The sequence below is a fragment of the Oncorhynchus mykiss genome, chromosome 9 (assembly GCF_013265735.2).
Source record: "Oncorhynchus mykiss isolate Arlee chromosome 9, USDA_OmykA_1.1, whole genome shotgun sequence".
NCBI classification, from domain to species: domain Eukaryota; kingdom Metazoa; phylum Chordata; class Actinopteri; order Salmoniformes; family Salmonidae; genus Oncorhynchus; species Oncorhynchus mykiss.
In genome coordinates, this window is record NC_048573.1 from 55,209,583 (window position 1) to 55,226,715 (window position 17,133).

The 17,133-nt window shown below is 42.0% G+C and overlaps 2 protein-coding genes across 10 annotated transcripts; one reads left to right on the forward strand and one right to left on the reverse strand.

The window, feature by feature from the left end:
• Positions 1-691: 691 nt before the first annotated feature.
• LOC110532405 (zinc finger protein 341) lies at positions 692-7,837 on the reverse strand. 7 transcript variants are annotated; one of them, XM_036988350.1, is made up of 15 exons: positions 7,465-7,837; positions 6,973-7,083; positions 4,946-5,059; positions 4,555-4,704; positions 4,102-4,317; positions 3,781-3,964; positions 3,552-3,642; positions 3,250-3,467; positions 2,885-3,093; positions 2,457-2,665; positions 2,196-2,292; positions 1,983-2,115; positions 1,779-1,890; positions 1,555-1,625; positions 692-1,408 (listed from the first exon to the last, which is right to left on the reverse strand). In XM_036988350.1, exons 1-15 carry the CDS (start codon positions 7,693-7,695, stop codon positions 1,047-1,049), a joined length of 2,508 nt encoding a protein of 835 aa, XP_036844245.1. In that variant the 5' UTR covers positions 7,696-7,837; the 3' UTR covers positions 692-1,046. The 7 variants fall into 7 exon arrangements, with proteins under 7 accessions (XP_036844245.1, XP_021471962.2, XP_021471961.2 ...); XM_021616287.2 differs by having other exon boundaries at positions 3,552-3,645; positions 7,465-7,836; XM_021616286.2 differs by having other exon boundaries at positions 3,552-3,645; positions 7,545-7,833.
• Positions 7,838-8,023: 186 nt separating this feature from the next.
• On the forward strand, positions 8,024-14,790 carry LOC110532406 (transcription factor E2F1). Of its 3 annotated transcripts, XM_036988353.1 has the most exons (8): positions 8,024-8,136; positions 9,135-9,487; positions 9,672-9,774; positions 9,894-10,113; positions 10,317-10,469; positions 10,584-10,698; positions 10,853-11,084; positions 13,204-14,790. In XM_036988353.1, the coding sequence occupies exons 2-8, from the start codon at positions 9,242-9,244 to the stop codon at positions 13,467-13,469; spliced, it is 1,335 nt and encodes a 444-aa protein (XP_036844248.1). In that variant the 5' UTR covers positions 8,024-8,136; positions 9,135-9,241; the 3' UTR covers positions 13,470-14,790. The 3 variants fall into 3 exon arrangements, with proteins under 3 accessions (XP_036844248.1, XP_036844247.1, XP_036844249.1); XM_036988352.1 differs by having other exon boundaries at positions 8,039-9,487; XM_036988354.1 differs by having other exon boundaries at positions 8,039-9,487; positions 10,317-10,371; positions 10,606-10,698.
• The last annotated feature ends 2,343 nt before the right edge of the window (positions 14,791-17,133 follow it).

Genomic DNA, 17,133 nt, shown 5'->3' on the forward strand with positions numbered 1-17,133 from the left:
GCTTGCACAGTGCTCCTTGGGATGTTTAAAGCTTGGGAAATCTTTTTGTGTCCAAATCCGGCTTTAAACTTCTTCACAACAGTATCTCGGACCTGCCTGGTGTGTTCCTTGTTCTTCATGCGCTTTTAACGGACCTCTGAGACTATCACAGTGCAGGTGCATTTATACGGAGACTTGATTACACACAGGTGGATTGTATTTATCATCATTAGTCATTTAGGTCAACATTGGATCATTCAGAGATCCTCACTGAACTTCTGGAGAGAGTTTGCTGCACTGAAAGTAAAGGGGCTGAATAATTTTGCAATTCTGTGATTGAAATTCACTGCTCGACCTTACAATTATCTATGTGTGGGGTAAAGAGATTTTTTTTGTATGACAACCTCATGTTAAACACTTATTGCACAGAGTTAGTCCATGGAACTTGACTTAAGCACATTTTTACTCCTGAACTTATTTAGGCTTGCCATACAAAGGGGTTGAATACTTATTAACTAAAGACATTTTAGCTTTTCATTTAAAAAAAAATCCACTTTGACAACATGGGGTATTGTGTGTAGGTCAGTCAATTTTTTTTTTTTTACCATTTTAAACTCAAGCTGTAACACAATATGGAAAAGGTCAAGGGGTGTGTATACTTTCTGAAGACACTAACTCACTGTTCTGAATAACAATCATCAATGAAAGAAAGTGCCAAGCTTCAATGTTTTAATATAAAACAAATAAACCCCCTTTAATTTAATTGGAGGGATATAGTGAGATTCAAATCCCTTCCATATGCAAAGGTAGTCTCAGGACAATCTTTTCAAGATTCTGCTTGAATAACTCAGGCCTAGTCTTGGCACCAGTCTGTTTAGCTATCATTCTACTCCTGTCATGCAAAACTTTGGCATTTGACAAGGAGACATGGTGTGGAATGTTAGCTAAACAGACCTAGGCTAACTCAGGCCTCAATCCACTGTCTCTATGAACATGGGTGCTCTGCTGTAACCAGCCAGTCTCACTCAGCAGTCTCCAAAGTGTTCCTCTAGCTCTGCCTCAGATCCTCAACTGGGACAACTGACTGCCTGAGGGTCCTCGATCCTCTCCTCTTCATCATCATCCTCCTCGTCGCCCTCCTTTTCATCCACCTCTCCCCTGCTCTGTTCCATATCTGACTCCTCGTTCCCCTTTGACCCCTCTGTTCCGTGTCCCTGCCTCGTCACTCTTTTCTCCGCCCTGTCCTTCTCCACCACAGCCCCTGCCATGGGGCACTTGTGGTCACTGTAATACTTCTGTCGGGTGAAGCCCTTTTTGCAGGTGGCACATCGGAAACGATAGTTGTTTGTGTGGGAGCGTTGGTGCTCAAGCATGTGGGCTCTTCTGCTGAAAGCTTTCTGGCAGTACCCACATTTATAGGGCTTGATACCTTGAGACAACAGAAACAAAAGTATGGCTCTAAATGGTTTTGAATCATCACTTTAAATGGCCTTCAAGAGCTGCAACAAGGTAAATTATGTTTACAGTTGTGACTGGTATATTAATAATTTACTACAATAGACAGGAAATACTCACCAGAATGAGACAGTATGTGTGCCTTCAGCTTGTCTGGTCTGTTAAACTCTTTAATGCAGCCAACATGTGTCCTGAAAGCACAAAACAATGCTTTGAATACACCAATAAAAACCCAACTTTCTGTTACATTGACATATCCCCAGGTTTTTATTGGAATCTTTTGTGGCTCAGGTTTCCAAATAGGCTCACATATGATCTGTTAGATAAATATACACCTCACTTACCTAAATGGACATTTGTATTTCTTAAAGGGCTCATGAATGAGCATGTGCCTCTTCACCTTGTCCTTCCTGTTGAACATGGCCTCACAAACAGAACATTGGTATGGCTTTTCTCCTGCAATGAAATGACAGTGTTGCCATAAGCACAGCAGAGAGAATCGAGTGAAAGTTATTTGCACCATAGGGTAATGTGTCTGCATGCCTCACCTGAGTGGATGCGAGTGTGCAGTTTGAGGTAGTGCTCTGTTTTGAAGAACTTTGTACATATCTGACATTTGAACCTTCCTCCGATACCATGTGTGGGCAGGTGCCGCCGGAAATACCTCTCACAAGGAAAAACCTGTTAAAAATAAATGCATTATTTAGAGTGACTTAATTCTAACATAGCAGCGAGTGACATTCATTTTTTCTAGAGCATACCTTTTGGCAATGTGGGCAGGGGAAGTTATGTGAGGCGGTTAACAAATGCTGCTCCAAGGCCTCTTGCGTAGAGTACCGGCTTTGGCATTTCATGCACCTGAGTGTGACAGAAACACTGGTGAAACCCGTAACCGTGGGGTCAAACTAAAGGCCATATAAAACACAGAGAGAAGCTGTGATCACACTGAAAAGAAAGCAACTGACTGAACTTTGTAAGCATTAGTATGACCTAATTAGGAGACTGGAGTTTGTGACGCTAACCTATAGAAAGTTGTCTCCTTGCGTGGGTTCTGCTGGGGACAGAAGCAGTGGGAGTACTGGTGCACCCCCAGCTCAAACAGCGAGGGGAACACCTTGCTACACAGGTGGCAGCGGTAGGTGAGCTGCTCCTGGTGCATCCGGGTGTGCTCCAGGAACAGATCTAGCTTCTGGAACGTCTGGGAACAGGTCTTCACCACACACTTATATACCTGAAACACAGCGGGAAGGAACATTAGAAGGATGAGTGGTGAGGACAGAGCTCTTAAGGAAGACATCTGACAGAATAACATTTATATTTGAATACCTGTTCAAAGGAGAACAAAAAGGTTTTCCAAATAATATGAACACCGATTGCCCCCTGTGCTTAATAATGCTCGTTCTTCATTATTGTTCTGGGTAGATCCTTCCCTCTGGCCATGTGGACTCACCTGCTCTCCTTTGTGCTGGGTCATGTGAGATTTGAGCTGGAAGTAGGTGCTGAACTTGCCAGCACAGAACTGGCACTGGTAAGAGCTGTCGATCAGGATTATCTGCTTGGTCTGAGCCTGCTGGCCATTGTGCTTGCCTTCACCATCAACCAGGCTGTCTACATCAGTCTGGGAGTCACAGTCTCTCTCCTCAGGCTTACCTGGGGCTTCTGAACACACAATCTACATTTATAATACATACTTAGGCCCTTAATAATACATTCATTATGACATACTTCATTGATTTTGGATATCATTACCACTATGTCATCCACAAAAGGTCTGAATGGCCTATAGAGAAAAATATTCCACAGTGAGATGATTACCTGGCTGCTCCTCCTCCTCATGCTGCTGTTCCTCCTGTTGCTCCATGACCTCCTCTGCACACAGTGGGACCACCTTAACTGTGATGGGCAGTCTGGACACTGTACTGGCCACGCCCGAGGGCCACACTTTGTGTGTCTGCATGTGCTTCTTCACATTAGACTTCTGGGCAAAGGCCCGGCCACATACGATGCACTGGAAAGGCTTCTCCCCTGTATGACTGTAGAGACATCAAAGATGTCAACGCATATGGATATTGCTTTTCTGTTTGGGCTGAATGGTACATTTGGTTTGTTAAGCTCACCTTCTGATATGTTGCTGGAGATCAAAGTTTTTGGAGAAGACTTTGTCACAGAAATTGCACTTCAGCTTCTGGGACTTTCCTTTCATTTGTTCTGCTGAAGAGCCAATGAATATTAACAATGGACAACATTATTTTATTTAGCCAATGATGAGAAAACAATGTAAAAATATATATTGTTAGGGTCAGACCAATATGTACTGTATATTGACATTTGTTTTCAAAATCATACCCACTGCTCCATCCTGGCCTTTCTTTCCATTTTTGGGTCGTTTAGGAATGATCACTTTGTCAAACTCCTCAAGCCCAGTTAGGTTTCCAGTGATGCTGCAGGTTTTGGTCTTGGTGCCTTGCTTCCCAGGGCTGTATATTGGAGGAGTGTTGAATGACTGGCTCTCCACACACTGACTCGGGACCTGTGGGCAGAAAAAATGTATAGTGTTAGTGAACTACTGAGCCAAACTCTTTAGGAAGTTGCCCAAAGACTGCAGAGTACAAGTCTGTCATCCTCCTCATTCTCTGCAAATCACAGATTGCATTAGTTAAAGCTCACCTGTACAGATTGGAACAGCTGCAAGCCCAAGGTGTGAATCTCTGCATTACCACTCCCAGACATTTGAGGCATTGTGCTGTAGACCTGGACCACTGAGTTGCTGATACTGGGTGGCACCTGGGAAGACAGAGGCTGAGACTGTCCGGGTGGGAGAGAGTGGGAGGACTGCTGATGGTGCTGAAGGTAGGCTGCACCTGTGTGCATACTCAGGTTGCTCTGAGAAGGAAAGATAAACATGATATGCAGTGAATAAAGGAATATACTTATTGAGAAGAATAGCTTAATTCGGGATGCAAAGTTCCATTAACAATTCCGGAAAGCTTCCCATCCAAGTTAGGCAATAAGCAAGGAAATCCAGAATCCTCCAAAACGGGATTTCTGGAAAACCAGGGAATCTTGGGAAAGTTACTGGAATTGTGCAACCCTATACTTAATTGAATGAAAACAACTTACCTGAATAGGTGGCTGCATTGCTGCCATGGGTTGGTCAATGGATGTGAAGGCGGAGATGGCAGACATCAGAACATCGTCGCTCACTAAAACATTGCCTTGGACCAGTGTGTGAGTAAGAGGAGATGGAGGCACTGTGGTGTATGTGGATACCTGATGTGGATAGCAAAACAAAGAAAAAAGGAAGGCTGCATTATTGCATTTACATTGCAAGTGAATTATTGTTCTGGTGCATGCTATGATACTGTATGGGCTGGGGAGTAAGTACAGGAGATAGGTAACTAGTTTATCTTGCCAGACTCATGGTGTGGGAAAAGACTAAGTGATCGACAACAAAAAACATCTTAGTTATCAATCAAAACCATACGTCATAAGCCAGTAGTGCTGTACCCACCTGTCTGTTGGGGGTCTGTGGCACAGAGGTAATGGAGGGCACAGGGGTGTAGGCGTTACTAGATGCCAGTGATACTGTAGACAGGGAAGGGGCATTGGACTGGCACTGCTCTCGCTTGTGGGTCATAAAGGCAGGCAATGAGTTGAACTGTTTCTTGCACTTCCCACAAAGAAAGACATCTTCATCATCTGTAGAGGACAATTGGGAATATACAGTACCTTCAGAAAGTATCCACACCCCTTGACTTTCTCCATATTTTGATACATTACAGCCTGAATTTAAAATGGATTAAATGTAGATGTTAAGACACTAGCCTACACACTATACCCCATAATGTCAAAGTGGAATTATGTCCCGGAGTAAAAATATGATTAACAAGTCACATAACAAGTTGCACGGACTCAATGTGTGCAATAATATTGTTTAACATGATTTGAATGACTACCTCATCTCTGTACCCCACACATATAACTAACTATCTGTAAGGTCCCCCAGTCAAGCAGTGAATTTCAAACACAGATTCAACCACAAAGACCAGGGTGGTTTGCCAAAGCCTCACACCTATTGGTGGATGTGTGTATATGTATGTATGTATGTATGTATGTATGTATGTATGTATGTATGTATGAATGAATGAATTAATAAATATATAAATGAATAAATATATATATATAAACCCGACATTTAATATCTCTTTGAGCATGGTAAAGTTATTAATTACATTTTGGATGGTGTATCAATACACCCAGTCACTACAAAGATACAGGCGTCCTTCCTAACTCAGTTGCTGGAGAAAAAGGAACCCGCTCAGGGATTATAAAACAGTTAGAGTTTAATGGCTGTGATAGAAGAAAATTGAGGATGGATCAACAACATTGTAGTTACTCCACAATACTAACCTAAATGACAGAGTGAAAATATGGAAGTGTGTACAAGTAACCGATGCGAAATGGCTAGCTAGTTAGCGGTGGTGCGCGCTAATAGCGTTTCAATCGGTGACGTCACTCGCTCTGAGACCTTGAAGTAGTTGTTCCCCTTGCTCTGCAAGGGCCGTGGCTTTTGTGGAGCGATGGGTAAGAATGCTTCGAGGGTGGCTGGTTCGAGCCCAGATAGGGGCGAGGAGAGGGACGGAAGCTATACTGTTACATACAGAATAAAAAAAGATTCCGAAACATACATCCTGTTTGCAATAGGGCACTAAAGTAAAACTGGAAAAAAATTGGCCAAGAAATTAACTTTGTCCTGAATACAAAGCATTATGTTTGGGGCAAATCCAACACAACGAGTACCAATCTCCATATTTTCATGGTAGTGGCTGCATCATGTAATAGGTATGCTTGTTACCGGCAAGAACTAGGGAGTTTTTTATGCTAAAAAGAAACAGAAGAGCTAAGCACAGGCAAAATCCTAGAGGAATAGCTGGTTCAATTTACTTTCCAACAGACATTGGTAGACAATAACCTAAAATACAAGGCTAATTATAAACTGGAGATTACACTAAATGTCCCAGAGGAGCCTAGTTACAGTTTTGACTTAAAATCTTCTTGAATAATCTATGGCAAGAATTGAAAACAGATGTCTAGCAACCAACTTGGCAGAGCTTGAAGAATTTTTTAAAGAATAATGTGCAAATATTGTACAATCCAGGTGTGCAAAGCTCTTAAAGACTTACCCAGAAAGACTCAGCTGTAAACACTGCCAAATGTGATTCTAACATGTATTGACTCTGAATACTTATGTAAAATTAGATTTCTGTATTTCATTTTCACTGTCATTATGGGGTTTTGTGTGTAGATGAGTGAGACAAAACATATACTTTGAATTCAAGCTTTAACACAACAAAATGTGGAATCAAGAGTATGAATAATTTCTGAAGGCACTGTATCCACCCTTCCATATTTAAACTGCAATCAGTGGAGATACAGAATGGGTCCTTGTTTTGAGTTACTGTAGTACCTAGTTCTCCGATCAACACAATAGAAATTGCAGTGAGACAACAATTAAGTGGATAAAAGGGAAGTACACACCCATTGCCTGAATGGTAGATGAGCCTGAGATGTTCTGGTTGTTTGGGTCAGGGACACCTCCCTGGCCATCCAACAGAGACTGGACAGCCAGGACTGTCTGGTTGTCCATCCCTAGAAGATAATAATAGATCTGGAGGTCAGAACGGTGCAGATCATGGTGATGATATACCATAGTACGACAGGAACAAAATAAAATAGGATTGGTGCGCTACTGCTATTTTGACAACAAGCAGCCTCTCAGTGGGTTGAAGCTAGCGCAAGTGGCTGTTGTTTCAATGCGACATACTCCCTCTTCTCAAAAAAATCCCCAAACAAAAGAAATAGCTATACATCACCATAAGCAAATTTAAAGAACAAATGCAAAATTATCCAAATTTACTCAACGAAATGCTAACTAGCTAGCTCTCTGGCATCGATTATTATAATACAAATTGTGCTTTACCATATACATTACCATAATTACACCTCCCAGATAACCCAAAATAACCTCACTTTTTCGAGAAAAAGTTGTCTTACAACACATTCATATGTTGTTAAATTAAAAGCGTGGTATATGATCAACGTGTCGATACCTTCCAGGACTTCAAATATAGCCTGCGCCATCTTGTAGTTCTTCTGTGTGTAGGCTTTCGATGAATATGACTGCGTAGCCGATAAAGTTCTGTAGGCGGATTCTCTCTGCCCAACAGCTGGTCCAGGGCCAGTTTCAACAGTTTTTGTCATGTTTTTGGTTTTGGATTCGGGTAGGAAAGGCTGATCCCAAGTCAGACGTTAACTCATTCATCACCCCTCTCGATTTGCTTCACAAAATAGTTACCAAAGAATAAGCTAATCAAATCACTTATGACATATTCAAAGGTACACTTTCTCACAGTTTATCTATAAGCCAAAAACATGTTTTCCCATTCATAACAATGAAAAGCGTGGCATCACAGAGAGTGGCATTTCATGGGAGCCAATGACAAGTCTCGGAAATTCTGACGTTAGAGGGACGCATTCGCCCAACCAATTGAAATCGTGATTTTCATGCACGTGCATGTTTCGCGGCAAAAATATTTGGCGCGTAAACCTTAACACTTGTTCTGATCAGCTGGAACAATAACAACAATAACACAGTCGGTTTGGCGCTCAGATTATAACTTTTATGGATGGACTTCAGTCAAGGTGATCAACAAGATGATCCATATAATTTGTTTATAGGATATGTAGATTTTTTTGTAGTGGAATTATTTGTCATTATTTTGGTTTTGTCGGATTGGTTCCTCGGTATGCTGACCAAACGAGATGGTGAAGAACTGAGTTGGCTGGTAACGTTACTGCAGCAAGCTTAGCTAGCATTCTAAGGTGCCCTAATTGTCATTTGAAAGGATGCGTAATAAATCCAGTTATTCGTCCAAGGTAGCTGAACTAAAAGTTCAGGTTAGTGCAATATTGCGTTAGGAAGAATACAAACTATTTAGGTTCCTGATTTGTTTGTAGCTAATATGTTGCTGGTACATTTAGTCTGAAACTGAATTGGCTTGTGTCTTCTGTCCCATCCTAACCCTGAAGCGAACACAACCACTTTTCTTGGCTAACAATACCAGCTAGGTAGCTAACTAGAGTAGCTAAGTTTTTCTAGGTCGTTGCAGTATTCAAGGAACTCTGCTTGCTAGCAACACAGTAAGCAAATTATGAGTTGTGTTTACAAACTGTACCAAACGAACGTTATTTGGATGTCTACCAACGTTAGGTAGCGAATTAGCAATTAACAAAGGGAAAGTAGTTGATAGATGTGGCCAGGCCTCACCGCACTCATTGTAAAGATGAAAACAATAGATTGCATAGAAAAGCTAGCAGCGAGTTAGCACGCTAGCTAACATTGATGCATGTTTATTTCACTTTTGTAAACTATAGATAAATTATTCAATATAACGATTTATCTTGTATAGCTACGGACTGTAACTACAGTCTGCAGCTGTCAGAAAGCGCAACAACAGTCTCTAAGGTTATTGTATAGCTGGCTAATTGTGAGGAAGCATTACCATGCATTTTTGATTTTGTGAGTTTTAGTTGTTGAAGCTTGACTGTCAGTAAGCTAATGTTAATATTAGACATGCTTAACCTCAGTATTTGTAAACCAACTCTTCTAATACGTTTGCACTATTATTCTCCCAAATTAGAGATTACTTGTGTCAGAAGGTGCTGAAAGTAGCATATCAAGCCTTTGGACTTGAATTTTGCCACAAAAGACAATTTAGGGGACTAGAGCACCCCGGCTGTGTGTGCCATGTCAGAGGCACTCGTATCAGGTCAGACGTCGGAGGACCTTTTGGCAGACTTTGAGTCTCTTTTGAATGCTGGGAGTATTGACTTATCAGAGAACCACCAGATAGTCATAATTTCTACCCCCGGCAATGTGGGCTTAAACTCAGCTGTACCCAGCAACACTGGAGAGATCCTCCTGTTCGCTACCCCCCAAGGCCCTGCGGATGTGGTCCAGGACCAGCGACGGCCAACTCTGGGACGACCTCCGGTAGGTAGCTAGTTGACCATTTTCATATGGGTGTTGGCTGGGGTGGGAATATGATGTAAATGTATCCCTGTACAATGACTACAGAAAGTGTGCATGTGTGAGAAAGAATGATCTGTAGCATCCACACTAACTTTTTACCTTTGTCTCCCTCCCCTCCCCCCCCCCCCCCAATAACTTGTTTCAGGTGAAGAGGAAGCTGGACTTGGACAGTGATCACCAGTATGTCAGCACCTCTCGCCCACCTTCTCTTGGGAGGGCCCCAACGTCCACACCAGCACCACCCAGAGGTACAGACCCCCGGTTCACAATTCAAATAGAACTATTCATTTGAATTCAGTTGAAACTATTATAATTTTGGCCAAAGACAATAATTAAAAGTATTTTCATTATTGTGTCCTGTTCTCAGTTCCAAAGCCTTCGACAGAGAAGTCTCGCTATGACACATCTTTGAACCTGACCACCAAGCGCTTCTTAGACCTGCTAGCCCAGTCTCCTGACGGGGTGGTGGACCTCAACTGGGCCTCACAGGTCCTGGAAGTGCAGAAGAGACGCATCTATGACATCACCAATGTCTTGGAGGGTATCCAGCTCATCTCCAAGAAATCAAAGAACAACATACAATGGCTGTAAGTCTGGATTCTCGTACTGTACAGTATGACAATATCAAAAGTGTGTTCTGGCCTTCCTGGCTTATAATCCTTATTGTGCGTGCCTCTACAGATATTATTTAATACATACAATAAACCATCATCAGTGATTCCACAGGATATGTGTATTAGCTAAAAAAAAACACAAAAAAAACAGTATCCTAACATTCTGTTTGTCACAGGGGGAACCACATTGATGGAGCGTCTGTTTCCCGTTACCAGGACCTACAGAAAGAGGTCTCTGATTTGACACAGGCTGAGGAGAAACTGGATGAGCTTATTACCAAGTGTAACCTCCAGCTCAGACTCCTCACTGAGGATACCCAGAACAAGAAATATCCTCTTGTGTCTTGTCTGTCTTTCTGTTTGTGTTTCTGTGCCTTTTCTATCTACTGTATGTATTTGAATATGCATTATAGGTCAGTGTTTTTTCTTTAACATAATTGCACGCTGGGTTATTTGATGTGCCAGGATCTACGGAAGACTTTTGACTCTCCTGACCAGCTGGTGATGGTCATCAGAGCCCCTCCAGAGACCCAGATGCAAGTGTCAGAGCCCAGTGAGGTATGTGGAGGATAATAGACCAATGGACGCTTGCTCAAGACTCTCTTCTGGACCAAATACTGTATTCCAGCTAATGTGGTTTACATACCAACCACAACTATTGAATTGTATCCTCTCTGTTTCAATAAATTATTCCTTTGTTGTCTTCTGGCAGGGCTATCAGGTCTCCCTGAAGAGCACCCAGGGTCCCATTGATGTCTTCCTGTGCCCAGAGGATATTTCTGGTGTCTGCAGCCCAGTGACAGGCATCAGCCCTTCTAAGGCCACATACCAGATAATGCCCCAGCCTGCAGAACAACCACAGTGCAGTTCCACACAGGAAATGACATTGTCAACAGCTGCGTCCCAACAGAACTCCTCTCCACTGCCATTGTTTCGTGAAGCGGGTAAGCTGCTCTCACTAGTGTCACACTGTCACCCTGATAGGTTGTTTATTGCCTTGAGTTGTGCTTTAATGGATTTATTGAAAGAAATCCCTGACATTCTTGAACCTATCTGATAGAAAACAGCTTATGGGAATCAATATTGGTCCGAAACACAAGGTGAGACAGACTACCCAGCAGCGTAGCGTATTGTACTTTGTTTACATAAGACCACACGTCGCATTTTTTTACAAGAGAAATACTGCACCAAACACCTTAGGTAGATTTAAATTGCCCGACCAAAACCTATGCAATAATGTCAGTTAATTACAGATCTCTTGAGTTGTCTTACAGTGCATTTTGTTACGTTACAGCCTTATTCCCCGTTACCAGGACCTTACAGCCTTATTCCCGTTACCAGGACCTTACAGCCTATTTCCCGTTACCATTCCTGAAATTGAATATTATTTTTCCCTCATCAATGCCCCAAAATGACAAAGCAAAAACAGGTTTTTAGACATTTTTGCAAATGTATAAAAAATGCAAAACTGAAATACCTTATTTACATAAGCATTTGCTATGAGACTGGAAATTGAGCTCAGTTGCATCCTGTTTCCTTTGATCATCCATGAGATGTTTCTACAACTTGATTGGAGTTCACCTGTGGTAAATTCAATTGATTGGACATGACTTGGAAAGGCACACCGGTCTATGATCCCACAGTTGACAGTGCATGTCAGAGCAAAAACCAAGCCATGAGGTCAAAGGAATTGTTCGTAGAGCTCAGAGACAGGATTGTGTCGACTCACAATTCTGGGGAAGGGTACCAAAAAAACGTCTTCAGCATTGAAGTTTTCCAAGAACAGTGGCCTCCATCATTATTAAATGACTCTTCCTAGAGCTGTCCGCCCAGCCAAACTGAGCAATCGGGGGGGAAAAGGGCCTTGATCAGGGAGGTGACCAAGAACCCAATGGTCACTCTGATCTCCAGAATTCTTCTGTGCAGATGGGACAACCTTTGTGTAGCACAACCATCTCTGTAGCACTCCACCAATCAGCCCTTTCTGGTAGAGTGGCCAGAAGGAAGCCACTCCTCAGTAAAAGGCACATGACGGCCCGCTTGGAGTTTGCCAAAAGGCACCTAAAGGACTCTGACCATGAGAAACAAGACTCTCTGGTCTGATGAAACCAAGATGAAACTATTTGGCCTGAATGCCAAGCGTCACGTCTGGAGATAACCTGGCACGATCACTACGGTAAAGCGTGATGGTGGCAGCATCATGCCGTGGTGATGTTTTTCAGCGGCAGTTGCTGGGAGACTATTTGGGACCGAGGGAAAGATGAACGGAGCAGAGTACAGAGAGATCCTTGATGACAACCTATTCCAAAGTGCTCAGGACCTTAGACCGGGGCAAAGGTTCACCTTCCAATAGGACCACGACCCTAAGCACACAGCCAAGATGACGCAGGAGTGGCTTCGGGGCAAGTCGATGAATGTCCTGTACTTGAACCCGATCTAACATCTTTGGAGAGACCTGAAAATAAGTGTGCAGCGATGCTCCCCATTCAACTTGACAGAGCCTGAGAGGATTTGCAGAGAAGAATGGGAGAAACTCCCCAAATACAGGTGGGCCAAGCGTGTAGCGTCCTGCCCAAGAAGACTCGAGGCTGTAATCTCTGCCAAAGGTGCTTCAACAAAGTACTGAGTAAAGTGTCTGAATACTTATGTAAATGTGATTTTTCAGTTTTATTTTGAATACATTTTGTTTTGTCATTATGGGGTATTTTCTGGAGATTTGAGGGGACGACGACGACTATTGAATCAACTTTAGAATAGGGCTGTAACAAAATGTGGAAAAAGTCAAGGCGTCTGAATACATTCCAAATGCACTGTCGATTCATTCTGACTATTTTGAGGAAGTGATACTGGCTTTGTTCCTATTGTGTCTCATGGGGGACAAACATCAGTAACTGCCACATTGAACCACACCCCCAAAGACTGAAATCTTGTTTTTCTTAATGAGCAACAGAGAAACCCATACAGAATCAGTGCATTCAGTCGCTCTTTAACATTCCTCAATGGCTATTGGCTGTGGTCACTAAAACTGCATTTCCATTTTTATTTTTATTTTATTTTTTACAGGAGCAGTCCTGGAATGTTACCCGTTCACTAACTTGGGAGTGCTGCCAGAATTGGACCTTTCACCCTTGTCATCCTCTGACTTCCTCAGTGGGGAGGGCCTTGGTAACCCACTGGATGGGTTCATCAACCTGTCCCCTCCACAAAGCCACAGCTACCACTTTGGCCTAGAGGAGCATGAGGGCATCACTGAACTGTTTGACTCTGACTTTGGAGACTTCACCCCACTAGAGTTGGGGTGGAGAGAAACACCCACAGAACAAGAATGAGGTTGTATCTCTATGGAAATACACACCCTTTTCCCCTCAGAAAAGTATTCCCACGTGGATAAAATACAGAATTGTTCAGCACAGACAGTAATGGCACTTAAGTCGTCTAGCAAGAGGTTAGCTTTAGATGGCTATTTAATTTATTTCTACACAGATAATGTTTTTGTACCAAGAATGTTTTTTTTTTTCTTCCCCTAAGTGGCTTGAGAAGGTGTACTTGTGGGATATGGACTTATCAGCTTGGAAGCTAATACTGAATTTGTTATATTAGGTAGGCATTTTTGCCATAGTCTCAGGTGTAAGGAAGAGTCAGACTTTTCCGCTAAGAGTTGGGTTTCAGATGCATTTTAAGAAGTCTTACAGTATGTTGGCCAATGGTAATGGCAGGATATAGCCTATGTAGGTTAAGAGACCTTTTATAGATGAAGTTTGGGATGGGGGTTGGGATGCCATGCCTTAAAGCAGTGGTTCTCATTCCTGGTCCTGGGAACCCAAAGGGGTGCACATTTTTGTTTTTGCCCTAGCACTACACACCTGATTCAAATCATCCTGGTCCCCAGGACCAGGATTGAGAACCAGTACCTTAAAGGAAAGATTCACCCATTTTGAATGTTATATCGTTTTTGTGCATCTCTGAGCGATGTTCTATCGATTCCTGGGGTCCTTTCATGTTTTCATGTCTATCTAAGCTATTGTCTTTTCAATCTTGAGATGCACAAAAACATATTCAAACATTCAAACATTTCCTTTAACATTGATTAGATCTGTTTGGTAATATAATTACCAATAAGAAAATATGATCTCTTTTAAAACCTGTCCATATTGATCTACAGTTTGAATATTGTTTTACCAGGCTTTACATTTGGTTGATTGTCAGTCATACATTATATCACAGTTTGTCATTATCATGAACCTTATCACAGCTCCTTTTCTGCAGGTCGTATGCAGTGCCTTACAACAACAACATAAAAGTGTTGGATGGATGCAATTCAGGTGTTATTCTGTGTCTATAATTGAGGTTTTTGAATGAAAGTGTTACATTTGCATTTCCTAACAGTAAATTGTGGATTACTACTATTTGGGGCTGTCAGGCTACTTACTGTACTTGAGATTTCAGCCACTGTGTTAAAAGTGCTTAAGGGAATTTAACTCTGCAGTCAATTTCATGTTGTTCAGCACTTTGTTTTGTAGCAACATTACAAAATGAGCTTTTTTTTCCACAAATTCAGTGGTGAAAATAATTACTTGTACCAGTCCGAGTGGTTTATCAAGCATGTCTTTTGTATCAAATTTGTTTTTTTGAAGAATAAAAACATTGCTATATGGGGTAGTTGATGATGATGATGATGATGATAAAAATAAGGTGAAAACAAACTGCAAAGATTTCCATTAGCGTAAAACAGATATTTCTAGTTCCATCCCGTTGTTTAATAAGTGAAAGACAGACAATTTGACTGTCGGGCAAGTTGAACCTGCGTCTATTTTTACAAACAAAATACAAAGAATTCCAATACTGATCTTTCTGATTGGCCAGGTCGATTAAGACGGCTGCACAATACTGTCTTTTATCGATGGCGGTTATGGTATCGTTTCGGACCTTGAGCGTTGCTGAGGTGCACCCATGAGCAGCTCGGAAACCAGATTGTGTAGCGGAGAAGGTACGGTGGGATTCAAAACGGTTTGTTAACTTGGCATTTGAAGTCGTTAGAAAGGCGGGGCAGGATAGATATGGGTCTGTAACAGTTTGGGTCTAGAGTGTCTCTCCCTTTGAAGAGGGGGATGACTGCGGCAGCTTTCCAATCTTTAGGGATCTCAGATGATACGAAAGAGAGGTTAAACAGGCTAGTAATAGGAGTTGCAACAATAGCGGCAGATATTTTTCGACTTGGGTTATTGTTTTGGTGGAAGATCCAGGACCAGTGGAAGCTTCATTTGCTTCCACTGTTCATGGGGCCCTTAAGGTCAACAAACATCATGAACTTTACCCTGTACCAGGACATTTTATCCAAAATGTCTAATGTAATATTAGTCTCTGGACTTGAACCCCATTGAAGACCTGCGGTTTGAATTGAAGAGGGCAGTCCATAAGAGCAGACAAAGGATTTCAAGGATCTGGAAAGATTCTGCATTGAGGAATGGTGTAAAGATCCTTCCAAATGTGTTCTCTAAATGTATACATTTTTAGAAAAAGGCTCAGTGCAGTTATTCTCTCAAGGTGAGTTATTGAAAGGTATTGAAAATAGGTGGCAATCATTTTTTACCCCTCTTTGAGAGAGAAAAATATTACTTGTTAAACAAAATGCCTTGTAGCTCAGTATTTGTATTATTTTATACAGTCTTTTCTGCTCATCTTTATCAAGGGTGCCAATAATTCTGGACCTCACTGTATATGGCAATATATGGCACTTCTGCGTGTACATAACTAATTTACATTTTTGGGTAAATTATGATTAAAATCAGGCAAGCAAAAAAAGAATCCTGATTTGCTTGATCGGCAAGTGCCTTTCAGAATTTAATCTCAATCCCTGGTTCAAGATATACATAATTGAAATGTCACTGAGTTTTAATGTGTTATTTTACTTCACTGAGTGTACAAAACATTAGGAACAGCTTCCTAATTTGAGTCGCACTCCCTTTTGCCCTCAGAACAGCCTAAATTTGTCGGACATGGACTCTACAAGGTGTCAAAAGTGTTCCAAAGCGATGCTGGCCCATGTTGACTCCAACGTTGAGTCCAATGCTTCCCACAGTTGTGTCAAGTTGCCTGGATGTCCTTTGGGTGGTGGACCATTCTTGACACACGGGAAACTGTTGAGTGTGAAAAACGCAGCACCATTCCTGTTCCTGACACACTCAAACCGGTGTGCCTGGCACCTACTACCATATCCCACACTTAAATATTTTGTCTTACCCATTCACCCTCTGAATGGCACACATACACAATCAGTGTCTCAAGGCGTCTTTAACCTGTCTCCTCGTCTTCATCTACACTGATTTGAAGTGTATTAACAAGTGACGTCAAAAAGGGATCATAGCTTTCACCTGGATTCACCAGGATTCACCTGGATTCACCAGGATTCACCAGGATTCACCTGGATTCACCAGGATTCACCAGGATTCACCTGGTCTCTATATCATGGAAAGAGCCAGTGTTCCGAATGGTTTGTGCCGTCAGTGTATATGTCATGTATTGGTGGATTCTCCATTGTTGAGCGGCCTGACTTCTAAGGTGTAATGTTTGTGCCAAGCCAACAAAATGCTCATCACATACAGCACCAAGTTTGGGAACAACTGTAACCTCTCTCTGTGTGTCTCCTCTTCCTCCTGCATTGCAGCCTGCCTTATATACATGATAATAATATTGAATTGTCTTTATATTTAAATTCTTTATATTTTAGGTCCCACGTGCTGTTCCAACACAAAGTGTGTTCTAACAGTGTAAAAGGCCCTTAGTTTACCCATTTGAAGAGAAACAAGTTATTCATGTATTTGATAAGATTAAATATTCTCTCAGGGGACCCCACATGGGTCCCCTACCCCAAGTTTGGGAAGCACTTTACTACTAGCCTCACTCTCTGTGTCTCCTTTCCCTACTGCATTGCAGGCTACCTCACCATTGTCTGTCTCACTATTCTCTTTAAAGCAAGGTTATTTTGTTATGAGA

What these genes read in the sequence shown, in the direction of transcription:
- LOC110532405 (XM_021616287.2), bottom strand. Translation starts at nt 7,695, where the DNA reads ATGACAAAAACTGTTGAAACTGGCCCTGGACCAGCTGTTGGGCAGAGA. An exon ending in CAATGCAGCCACCTATTCAG is followed by an intron (nt 4,318 to 4,554) that starts GTAAGTTGTTTT and finishes TTTCCTTCTCAG; the next exon opens with AGCAACCTGAGTATGCACAC. An exon ending in CCTGCCCACATTGCCAAAAG is followed by an intron (nt 2,116 to 2,195) that starts GTATGCTCTAGA and finishes TATTTTTAACAG; the next exon opens with GTTTTTCCTTGTGAGAGGTA.
- LOC110532406 (XM_036988353.1), top strand. Translation starts at nt 9,242, where the DNA reads ATGTCAGAGGCACTCGTATCAGGTCAGACGTCGGAGGACCTTTTGGCA. An exon ending in CAACTCTGGGACGACCTCCG is followed by an intron (nt 9,488 to 9,671) that starts GTAGGTAGCTAG and finishes AACTTGTTTCAG; the next exon opens with GTGAAGAGGAAGCTGGACTT. An exon ending in AAGAACAACATACAATGGCT is followed by an intron (nt 10,114 to 10,316) that starts GTAAGTCTGGAT and finishes TGTTTGTCACAG; the next exon opens with GGGGAACCACATTGATGGAG.